At 41.1% G+C, this 12,139-nt stretch overlaps 1 protein-coding gene across 1 annotated transcript; it reads right to left on the reverse strand.

Moving 5' to 3' along the window:
• Positions 1-1,427: 1,427 nt before the first annotated feature.
• On the reverse strand, positions 1,428-1,907 carry LOC145127401 (uncharacterized). Its single transcript, XM_079062605.1, has 2 exons — positions 1,622-1,907; positions 1,428-1,558 (listed from the first exon to the last, which is right to left on the reverse strand). The coding sequence occupies exons 1-2, from the start codon at positions 1,905-1,907 to the stop codon at positions 1,428-1,430; spliced, it is 417 nt and encodes a 138-aa protein (XP_078918731.1).
• Positions 1,908-12,139: the final 10,232 nt, after the last annotated feature.

Below are 12,139 nucleotides of genomic sequence, written 5' to 3' on the forward strand. Positions count from 1 at the left end.
ATAGCTGAGTCCGTGGACCTTTAACAAACCCTGCTATCCAATGTTCCGGAACAGTGTGTGGACTTGGTTGTAGATGTGCAACTCACGGAGATATGGCACATGCGCGAATTGTTGGGTAGTGTGCGCGCGTTGGAGAAAGGCCTCAAGTTTGGCGGCTTGAATTGGGCCACGACAAACCACACCACAATGTGTCGGATTGGGTGAAGATGAAGGTAGGGGTGATGGGGACCTAGGCGGCGGTGATGGGGACCTACGACGGCGGGCCGACGATTTGGTGTGCCGAGGTCGTTTAGAACTCTCACTTTCCATATGCAAAATTTGGGGGTAAAGTCAAAAAGTCAACTAGTCAACGGGTCAAAAAGTCAACTGTTGACGGGTCTAGTTAACACGAATTTGACCACCAAAATTTCGCGGGAAATTCGGTTCTTGGTGATTTCTAAGTGATTGTCAAGTCCAATACGACCAAAATGAGTGCAATTTGACCTTACAATCACAAAATCCACAAGTGAAGAGTTGGAAAGATTTTACCGAATCGTTAGTGGAAATGCGTTGTTGTTGATGAGAAAGACCTTCTTCAACTTCCCCAAGCTTGCCTACATGAAGATTTAAGCACAAAAACACCAAATTTCTTAGAAAATTTCGGACCTAGGGTTTGTCAAAAACCCCCAAATCCACCATGAAAGTGTAAGAAGATGGTGTATTAGATGTAGAAGATGAAGTGGGGAAGATGAAAATCAAACCTCTTGGAAGATTTAAGCCCAAATCGTGAAGAATCAAGGGATTTTTGATGATAATCGGACCTTGGGGTTTTTTGGGAGAGAGAAGCTGTTTTGGAATGAATGTGTGGAAGAATGAGGCATAAATACCGATTTTTAGCATTAAAACCCACAAGCTCTGCTGCGTGAACACGGCCCGTGTTCCCACAGGCCAAATTAACACAGCCCGTGTTGGGGTCAGGATGCCTGAGATATGCATGAACATGACCTGTGTTCATTATAAGCCAAGAGGAACACGGGTCGTGTACTCCTCTGACTCCGGACTTGTTTGCTCTTTGATGAACACGACCCGTGTTCATTATAAGTCAAAGGGAACACGGGCCGTGTTAGCCTCTGACTCCGGAGTTGTTTGCCCTTTGATGAACACGACCCGTGTTCATTATAAGGCAAAAGTAACACGGGCCGTGTTAGCCTCTGATTGCCACTTCCACTTTTTGAACCAAAAATTTTCCCTCTCCTTCAAATGAAATGTTTTTGCATCCCAAGGTCCGTTTGGTGATTTTAAATCATGTTTAAATGCATTTGGAACATTGAAAACCAAAAACTCAAAGAAATGGAAATCGTTTTAAAGAAAAGACAGAAATACCCCCGGGTTACCTCCCGGTAAGCTGCCCTTGTTTTAAGTCGTTGGCTCGACTTTGCCCTTTAGATTCACTCAATGTAGTCCGGGCGTTCCAAGCTATCAACCTCCATGTCTTTCTCTTGGAAACCTTCATAGAAAACCTTTAACCTGTGACCATTAACTTTGAACACTTTTCCAGTTTTGTTACTCTTAATCTCAACTGCACCATGTTCAAATACATTAGTAACAATGAACGGACCCACCCACCGGGACCGTAACTTACCGGTAAACCATTTAAGTCGAGAGTCATAGAGTAATACCTTTTTACCAATCTCAAAGGTCTTACGGGAGAGGTACTTATCATGGAATGCTTTGGTCTTATCTTTGTAGATGCGTGAACTCTCGAATGCTTCATTTCTTATCTCCTCCAACTCTTGAATCTCTAGCTTTCGGTGAACACCCGCTTCATCAATCTTCATGTTTAGCTTTTTGATAGCCCAGAAAGCTTTGTGTTCCAGTTCAACAGGGAGGTGACAAGCTTTGCCAAACACGAGTCTGTAAGGTGACATCCCAATTGGAGTTTTATATGCAGTGTGGTATGCCCAAAGAGCATCATCTAATCTCAAACTCTAATCTTTGCGGTTTGTGTTCACTGTTTTCTCAAGTATGGACTTGATTTCTCTGTTTGACACTTCAGCTTGTCTATTTGTTTGCGGGTGATAAGCCGTGGACACCCGATGTTGGACTCCATACTTCTTGAGAACCGATCTAAGATTTTGTTGCGCAAGTGTGTGCCTGTGTCACTGATCAAGGCTTTTGGAGTTCCAAACCTACATAAAATGTTAGCCTTGACAAAATCTACAACAACTTTAGCATCATCGGTTCTTGTTGCCTTTGCCTCTACCCATTTGGAAACATAGTCAACAGCCAAAAGGATGTATAAATTCCCAAAAGATGAAGGAAAAGCTCCCATAAAATCAATACCCCATATATCAAATATTTCACAAACCAAGATAGGGGTCAAGGGCATTTGGTTTCGGGAACTCAAACAACCTGTCATTTGACATCTCTCACAACTTTTACAAAAAGTGTAAGAGTCATGAAAGAGTCGAGGACAATAAAATCCACAGTCTAAAATTTTCCTGGCAGTTCTTTGAGGACCAAAATTCCCTCCGCAAGCATAACTATGACAAAAGTTGATGATCGATTGTACCTCATGTTCTTCAACACATCTTCTTATTACCTGATCTGCACAATGTCTCCAAAGGTATGGCTCATCCCAAATGTACCTTCTTGCATGTTTCTTGATCTTATCTCTCTATGACCTCGTGAGATTGGGTGGGAACTTTCCCGTGACCATGAAGTTGCATATATCCGCATACCAAGGTGGTGTTTGGATAACAAACAAGTACTCGTCTGGGAATGCGTCCTGAATGGGAGTCGCATCTTCGGGTTGGACTATTCGGCTCAAATGATCAGCGACTAGGTTCTCTTTCCCGCTTTTATCTTTGATCTCAATATCGAACTCTTGCAAAAGCAGCAGCCACCGTATTAACCTCGGCTTCGAATCTTTCTTTGTAAGTAATTTCTTTATGGCTGCATGGTCCGAATATATGATCACTTTAGTTCCAAGGAGGTATTGCCGGAATTTCTCTAGTGCAAACACAATAGCAAGCAACTCTTTTTCTGTTGTGGTGTAGTTGCTTTGTGCACTATCCAAAGTCTTGGATGCATAGTAGATGACATGGTGGGCTCGGTCCACCTTTTGTCCAAAAACTACCCCAACCGCGGTGTTGCTAGCGGCGCACATGATCTCGAATGGAAGATCCCAATTTGGCGGTTGGATGATGGGGGCGGATGTCAACAAATCCTTCAAGCGATCAAATACACTTTTACAAGCATCACCAAACTCACAATCGGCCTCCTTTTGTAGAAGTTGACACATCGGCACCGTGATCTTGGAAAAATCCTTTATAAACCGCCGATAAAACCTGCATGGCCAAGAAAAGAACGCACTTCCCGAACATTTGTCGGGTATGGTAAGCTCTTAATAACATCTGTTTTGGCCTTTTCAACTTCTAAACCTTTTTGTGACACCACATGTCCAAGTATCAAGCCCTTGTCAACCATAAAATGACATTTTTCATAATTAAGGACTAAGTTCGTGTCACTGCACCTTTGTAAGATTTTGGTGAGATTTTGCAAACATTCATTAAAAGAATTTCCATAAACAGTAAAATCGTCCATGAAAACCTCTATGATATTTTCGACATATTCTGAAAATATGCTCACCATACATCTTTGGAAGGTCGCGGGTGCATTGCACAAGCCGAAGAGCATGCGTCTATACGCAAAGGTGCCGAAGGGACATGTGAATGTGGTTTTCTCTTGGTCTTCCGGGGCAACCGGAATTTGGTGAAAACCAGAAAAACCATCAAGGCAGCAATAGTGGGATTTCCTGGCCAATCGTTCTAACATCTGATCGATGAATGGTAAAGGGAAGTGGTCTTTGCGGGTGGAAGCATTCAACTTCCTATAATCGATACAAACTCTCCACCTGTTTTGCACACGGGTGGGGACCAATTCCCCCTTGGAGTTTTTGACAACGGTGACTCCGGCTTTTTTCGGGACAACTTGAACGGGACTTACCCACTTACTATCAGAAATGGGGTAGATTACACCTGCATCCAAGAGCTTCATGATCTCTTTTTTAACCACCTCCATCTTAGGTGGATTCAATCTCCTTTGGGCTTCACGGGTTGGCTTAAAGTCTTCTTCAATCAATATTTTATGCATGCATAATGATAGACTCAACTCCTTGTACTTTTTCAAAATTCCAAACAACTCTTTTTCTTCTTCCTTTGCTAGCTTGGTTGAAATTATCACCGGTAATGTCTCTTCCTCTCCAAGATAGACATACTTGAGATGGTTAGGGAGAGTCTTCAAATCAAAACTTGGTGGGTGTACTATGGATGGAAGGAGTTTCGGATCGGGATTTTTGAGCTTCATGCGGGGTGGTTCAACTCTCAAAGGTTGTGCTTTTTCCAAGGAGTTGATTGCTTCAATCAACTCATCCTCCAACATATACTTATCATCCAGATTCTTGATCCCTGCTTCATCAAAATGCTTGCTCAAGATGGTGGTTAGCACATCTTGGCTTGACAACTCAAAACAATCATTAGTACATGAATCAATAACATCTATGAAGTTTAAAGAACGAATATCGCTAGGATAACGCATAGCTTCAAAGATATTAAAGTTGATCACCTCACCATCGAACTCCATAGACAAAGTACCATTTGCTATGTCTATTTTTGTTTTTGCGGTACTCATGAAGGGTCTCCCCAAAAGGATGGAGCTCGATTGTGGGGTGTTGTCATCACCCATATCCAAAACATAAAAGTCAGCAGGAAATACAAGTTCATTGACTTGCACAAACACGTCCTCCAATACACCTTTTGGGTGTACCAAAGACCGATCGGCAAGTTGAATAATAACTCTGGTTTTTTTTAAAGGTCCAATTCCCATTGTCTTATAGCTTGAATAGGGTAATAAATTAATTGATGCTCCAAGTTCTAGCATGGCGTGTGGTACAAAAAGGTTACCCATTTTACAAGGAACCGTGAAAACACCTGGGTCCTTGCATTTTTTTGGTAGCCGTTTTTGTAACACGGCTGAAATGTTTTCCCCTACTTTTACAGTTTGATTTCCTTTAAGCTTTTTCTTATATGTGAAAAGTTCCTTAAGAAACTTAGCATATCTAGGAATCTGTGTAATAGCATCTAAAAGGGGGATATTGATTTCAACCTTTCGGAAGATTGCCATGATTTCGTCATCTTCCCGTTCTCTCTTTGTACTTGTTAGCCTTGAAGGAAATGGAGCTGGTGTGACTTTCACTTCGGTCTCTCTTGGTTTCTTTGACTCGGAAGTATTTTTCCTTTCCTCTTCTTTGACAGCTTCTTCCACCTCAATCTCTTTCTCTTCCTCTTCTTCATCCGGCATGTTTGTACCTTCATAGCTTTTCCCACCTCTTAAGGTAATGGCACATGCGTTGTGTTTCGGGTTCTTCTCGGTTTGAGATGGTAGCTTGCCTTGTGATTCCATCTTACTCACGGATTGAGCAAGTTGTGAAACTTGTTGCTCCAAGCTTTTTATGCTTGCGTTCGTTTCTTGTTGGAAGCTTTGAGTGCTAGTGGCAAGGCTCTTGACAATATCTTCTAGTGACATGCTTGATGAACCCGCTTATGGAGGTGGTTGTGGTGGATGCTTTGGCTGGAAATTTTGAGGTTGAAAAGGTGGTCTTTGTTGATTTTGAGGAAATGGTGGTCTTTGTTGGTATTGATGTGGTTGATTTGGTCGATAATTTCCCTGTTGATTTCCTCCCCAAGCTTGATTGTTGTTCGATCTTTGGTCATTTCGTGAGTGCTTAAATCCCCTTTGGTTTGACCCGGAATATCCTCCTAACGCATTTGCTTCCGTATAATCCTCGTCTTGAAGTTGTGGGCACATATCGGTTGGGTGCCCCACTTGAGTGCAAATACCGCACGGGCGGGGTGTGGGCTGCACACCTTTGTCTTTGGATAGCATCATAACCACTTTAGTAAGCTCGGACAATTGAGCTTCAATTTGAGGAGTTTGGACTTCCTTTACACCTCGGGGTGCATCTGTGTACCATTCTTCATCATGACTTGAATGTTTAGAATCTTCAGCCATGTTTTTGATCAAGTTGAGGATTTCAGTAGGAGTCTTGTCGGGTAAAGATCCGCCATTGGAGGCATTAAGAAGCCTTCTTTCCATTGGAGTCATGCCTTCAATGAAATACTGGAGGAGCTGGTATTCGGTGATTCCATGCTTTGGGCATCGGGCACAAAGTTTCTTGAACCTTTCCCAATATGTGTGAAAAGCTTTTCTCTTGTGTTGCTTGATTCCAATGATTTCCCTCCGTAGGGCTGAAGCTTTCATCTCGGGAAAGTACTTATCTAAAAACAACCTTGCAAGATCTACCCAAGTAGTTACCGTCCCCGGTGGGAGGTCATAAAGCCAGTCTTTGGCTGCATATTGCACTGGGAAGGGGAATGCCCTAAGCTTGATTTGATTCTCCGTGACATTGTGTGGTTTTATGCCCACGCATACAACATGGAACTCAGTGAGAAACTTGTGAGGATCTTCATTTTCCAAACCTCTAAAGGTAGGGAGTAGGTGGATGAGTCCGGATTTAAGTTCAAGATTTGTGGCTGCTGGATATGTGATGCAAAGAGGTTGTTGAGTAACCTATTGCCTCGACCATTGACGGAGAGTTTGCTCAGGTGGTGGGTTTGGAGGTGGATTCCCTCCATGGTTATCTCCCATGGTATGAGTAGGAATTGAGGTTTCTGTGGGTGTGGTGTTTGGGATGTTATGAGTAGGTGAAGAGAGAGGGGTGGTATTTATAGGTGAGGATGGTTGAGATGATGATGAGGGGTTTTCTGTTTCGGATGCGGACACACTTGAGAGGGGTATATCCTCCCAAATGTTGATGACCGGAGGGGTAGATGATGAAGAAGTTCCGGAAACCGGTTGCCTCTTACGAAGCTTTGCTTGCTTCCGTAGCTTCTTTGCAGTCTTCTCTATCTCCGAGTCAATTGGCAATGGTGTACCGGTACGGAAAGATCTTGGTATAAACAATTAGTAACACCGTGTCCCCGGCAACGGCGCCAATTTGTTAGGCGTGTCAAACCCAACAAATAATAGGGGTACAACAGACTCCAAATACACTGCTTTAATGCACTAAAAAGGTAGTACAGGGCAAGCAGGGTCGAACCACAGAGACACGGGATAAAAGTCTATACCTCTTTCCGTAAGGTACTTTGGTCACAAAGGGGGTTTGTTTGCAAAGGTCAAATAATGAAAATAACAATGAACTTTGAAACATGCAGAAAATGAAATAGATTTGTAAACAAGTTGTAAAAGTGCTTCCAGTTCCAGTTCTCAATGTTGTTGTTCAACTTGATTATGACTTGATGTAATTCAAGATTGCTATTCTAAGTTGGTACTAAAAGATATTAACACGCTCTAACACCTCTCGCTTGCCAAATTATCTAACCAAAACACGTTCTTTGAGTAGACCTAGCTTTACTAATTCAACCTAAACACGCTCTTAGATTGTATTGAAAAACTGCATTAAGTTTTATACAAGCTTCCCAACAATATTCATTTTTTCTCATACGCTCGGAAGTGTGAAAACATGTGATATATGTTTTACAATAAGAAAACTTATTGCTTGTTACCAATTATTAACTTAATAGAACGATTAGGTGCCCTAAAAGTTAACAAATTGCACAAAAATTCAATTCATGAAAGTGGCCAATCAAACACAAATCAAATTTAAGGGTTCTAGTTTAAACAAAAACATAATCACTAGAATAGAATCACAAATCAAACATCAAATCATATGCTTCAAGTCAAGCAATCAACATGTTTTGAACAAGAACTAGAAACTAGGGTTTCTTAGCCACACATGACTAAGAACAAATCACAAGAACAAAAGATGGAAAAATGTGTGATTACAACTTACAAAATGCTAGAAATAATGTTTCCAAATGATTATAGATCAATCCCTTGCAATAACCTTCAAATTCCCTTCTCAAAATATGCTCTGATATTTTGTGTGTGTCCCCAAATGACCCAATTTCCCGTAATATGAAAAATAGAAAAACTGCCAAAAGTTAGTTTTCTTGGGTCGAACACGGCCCGTGTTCAGCATAGGTCAAAAAGGACACGGCCCGTGTTCAGCTTGGTCAACAGCTTTCTTTTTTGGTCAACACGGCCCGTGTTGATTTTTCAGTGTAAATCCAACACGGCCCGTATACCCTTCTGACTCCGACTCCCAACTTGATTTTTTCAACTTTTTCGTTCTTCGCCCGATCATCCCGAAATCTTTACCAATGCTTCCCGGCACCTCCCAAAGCGCATTCCAAGCTCCGGTTTACCTGAAAAAGACATGAAAGTGTGCAAATAAGGTTGTTCTAGAGACTAACATGAATATGATGAAATGCAAGAAAAAGGAAGAACAATTATGTTAAATAGATGCATGAAATGGGACTAAAAGGTGTGCAAAAAGGTGCACAAAATGCACCTAACAATAATACTAATTGATCTACTTATAGGTGTGGTGTCAATGCAAGATCTTAGTGAGGTGTTTAAAGTGGGTTTTCCAAACAATATATTTATATACCAAACGGAAATTACTTCCAATATAATCTTACTTGGTTATTCATTATTTCATAGAACTTGGTATTCTTTGGGATTAATGAAGAATCTGGTAAATAGTTATTATAACCTTATAAATACAAATGAATTTAAAAACTTAGTAATATTTGTATTTAGCTCGTTTAAAAGGGAAAGCAAAAGGGTTATACGAAGATCTAACTTCACTGTAAATCTTCCACATTTTAATCAGGTGAATGTGTAGTTACTTTCATGAACATGATTTTAATAAATGTATTTAGTGCTTAAAAGATCAAATGTATATCGAATGCTTATTGTTTGTATTATGTGCTAAATGTATACCATGTATTGTTATTGTATTTCATAAAGAGGAAATTTATATTAGAAGTTAATTACAAATATTTTAATCTTGTCTAGTTATAAACTGACAATTATAAAAGATGCTTAAAATTAAGTTGAATAGTAAGTACTCTCATTCTGGGGTTATGCATGAGTTTGAAGCGGAGTGTAGCATTCATCCTCTTTCATGACATCCATTTGGGTGTGTCTGGATTAGACAACAAATGAGTGTATATGGGTCATCAACTAGACTATGTTGACAACACTTGATTATTTTAGACAGTCTTATGAATCCCGTTGTTAGTATGGATTTATAACCAGCTAACGCCGATGAAATGGGATATCATATTTACTCTTTCTGTAACACCCGGTTTCGAATCGCTTCATTATTCGGGGTTGCGGCCCGATAATCAGTTATCATAAGGCTTGGGAGCCTGAGGAAAGCAATGATTTGGCCCTTTTTAGATAAGGATGTCAAAGTTTATGTGATCCGAGTGTTCGATGGTGTTTCAGAGCCTAAGGGCATAATCGTAATTTTTTAACTCGGTCCTTTATGAATATTGGGTTTGGTTCGGGGAGTTTCAAGGCTATGATGGGTTGCTAGAAGTGTAGGGCTTCTCGTCACCTTTCCGTGGATATACAGTTTTTCGGAAACACACTTAGATCGAGGAAGTTATGGACTTCGGAATATTTAGGGTTTTAGAGGGAACCCTAGTACGCGGGACGTACAAAGGGAGTACGCAGGGCGTACAGCTGCGGAGGTCAATATGCTTGGTGTAAAGTGGTGTTCGCAGGGCGTACTACGAAGGGTGGTGTGGGGGTGCGAGGCCTCGTACGCTGAGTGTACGAGGAGTACACTGGGCGTACGAGGTTCAGTTAGGAAACCCTAATTTTTGTGTTGTGCCATATATAAGTTTTGATGATAGCCCCTTTTGATCATTCTGAAGACAGCCTCCATGCTCTAAAAACCCTAATTCGACCCCATAGCCCATGTTTGGTGATCTTGAAGCTCTTGTTAGATTTTTTGAGGGTTTTGTGGATCTAGAAGAAGAAGGAGAAACTTGAAGACTTGTTCTTTGAAGGAAATATTTGAGATCCAGCATTTACATCTCATTTTTGTAGCTTGGGAGGTATACATTTCAAACCTTGCCTTTTCATTTCATGGATCTTCTTCTTGGTTCATTTTTGGTCATTTTCACCTCTTTTGGTTGATAAGTGGGAGTTAAAGTCGTTTTTGAAGCTTGAAATTGTAAATCTGGATATATCCTGGGTTCCTTAGGCATAAAGGTGCAAACGTTATGGTGCTTTTGGTTCCATGCATGTATTAAGTCAATTATTAAACTCTTTTGAGCTCTTGAGTCCCATTTAGCCATGCATGCACATAAAGCTAGCAAATTTATGTGATTTACCACCTTGGAGAAGTCAGATCTGAGCTTGGATTCAAGTCTTAATGGATTAAGTGATAAATTTGGAAAGATGGTCATGGATGGTGAGTACACTGGGCGTACAAGTATGTTCGCGGCGCGTACAAGCCTCCCATGCTGTACGTTGAGCGTATAGGCTGAGTACGCCTCACGTACTCGTCAGACTTGGGTTTTTCCTTTTGGGCTTTGGTTTGGGCTTGGTTGGGTTGGGCCATCTGGATTTTTATAGTTGGGATGTTGTGACTTGTTCGACTTTCTTGGGTAAAGGACCACGAAAGGAAATGGGCCCAATTTGGAAAATTAGGCCATATTTGGGCCTTAGATGTTTATTTTGGATTTTAGGCCTTTGGTCATCTAGTTTGGGCCTTGGCTTTGGGCCAAGCTTGAGAAGGGTAAAAAGGTCTTTTACCCTAATTTGGACTCATAGTGTGAGTCAGGGACTAGATGTTGACAGTTGTCATTGTAGTATTTGATAGCGCGTGGATTTTAGCGGATCTGAATTCAGAGTTTATTCATGGGATCAGCTGTTGATGAGGTGTTGTTTTGATATTGGCGGTTCGGGGATGTGTCAGCCAGCAGCCAGGAATCGTCTATATGGTTCGGCAGTGCAAGTTGAGTTTTCCTCACTGTATTCACGGCTCGAAGGCACCAAGGCCGGCCCATTCGTTGGATAACCTGATTGTGTTGATATGTTGTGTAGGTAATAGATATGCATGCTAGTATTGTATGCTAGTCCGGTAGATCAGTGGAACTACCTATGATTCTGTCTGCATGATTACATGTATATGTTTGTTAGCTGTCGACATATTGTGTTAGGTTCAGGTTGTACTGCTTCGTGTTGTAGCCAACAAAACGTAGAGCATTCCAAATATAAACTGAGGGTCGGGTAGGGCATTCCAGACTCATACTGAGGGCTCATGTGCATTCCAAATACGAGCTGAGGATCTGGTTGGTATACCAGACTCGTACTGAGGGCTTAAGGGTATTTGTGCAATCTAGATATGAGCCGAGGGTCGAGTAGGGCATGCCAGACTCATACGGAGGGCTTAGTTGCATTCCAGATACGAGCTAAGGACCCAGTTGCTGTACCAGACTTGTACTATGGTTTGAACATTGGTATTCCAGTCTGATGAATGATTGGGTTAAGAGCAACCCAAACATAAGTTGTGTGCCCCGGGGGCAAGCCAGAATTATGTTGTAGGCTCAAGAGACTTATGATTTATAGGCCCGATAGGCAAGCCATACTCATATTATGGGTGTGGATCCAGTACATGTTGTTGTTGTTTATCTATTTGTTTATCGTGTTGGTACTTTGGGGGAACTCACTAAGCTTTGCGCTTATAGTTTTGTTTATGGTTTCAGGTTCTTCATATGATTCGTGGCAAGGCGAAGGCGTGACGATACGTATCCTTGGTTTTACAACAGATTGGATCTTGGGAGACTCTGATTTTAAATCATGTTCTGGAAACAATGTTTTTGTAAACACTTTTGTTAATATATGAGTTGTTTTGAAAAGTTTAAATTTGTTGAGATTTTTGGGAGGTTACAAGTTGGTATCAGAGCCTTGGTTTGAGTGAATTGGAGGAACACTCGTATGAATCTAGTCTCAAACTATGGAAAAAGGGTTTTAAAAATAATTTTCAAAGTAAAGGTTTTAAAAATAACTTTCAAAGTTGCTTTCAAAATAACAAAAAGAGGATGTGATGTGTACAATCAGCCGGAGCCAGTAAGTTGACCCCAAATTACCACATTGTCTTTGATATTCTGATATGTTAGAATAAGATTCTAGTGATAGGCTAGAGATCTTTAAGAATTGCATGATAGAATTGCCT

Source organism: Lactuca virosa, chromosome 7, assembly GCF_052849685.1.
Source record: "Lactuca virosa cultivar CGN04683 chromosome 7, Lactuca_virosa_CGN04683_v6, whole genome shotgun sequence".
Lineage (NCBI taxonomy): Eukaryota > Viridiplantae > Streptophyta > Magnoliopsida > Asterales > Asteraceae > Lactuca > Lactuca virosa.

What these genes read in the sequence shown, in the direction of transcription:
- LOC145127401 (XM_079062605.1), bottom strand. Translation starts at nt 1,907, where the DNA reads ATGTCACCTTACAGACTCGTGTTTGGCAAAGCTTGTCACCTCCCTGTT. An exon ending in TCGACTTAAATGGTTTACCG is followed by an intron (nt 1,559 to 1,621) that starts GTAAGTTACGGT and finishes AACATGGTGCAG; the next exon opens with TTGAGATTAAGAGTAACAAA.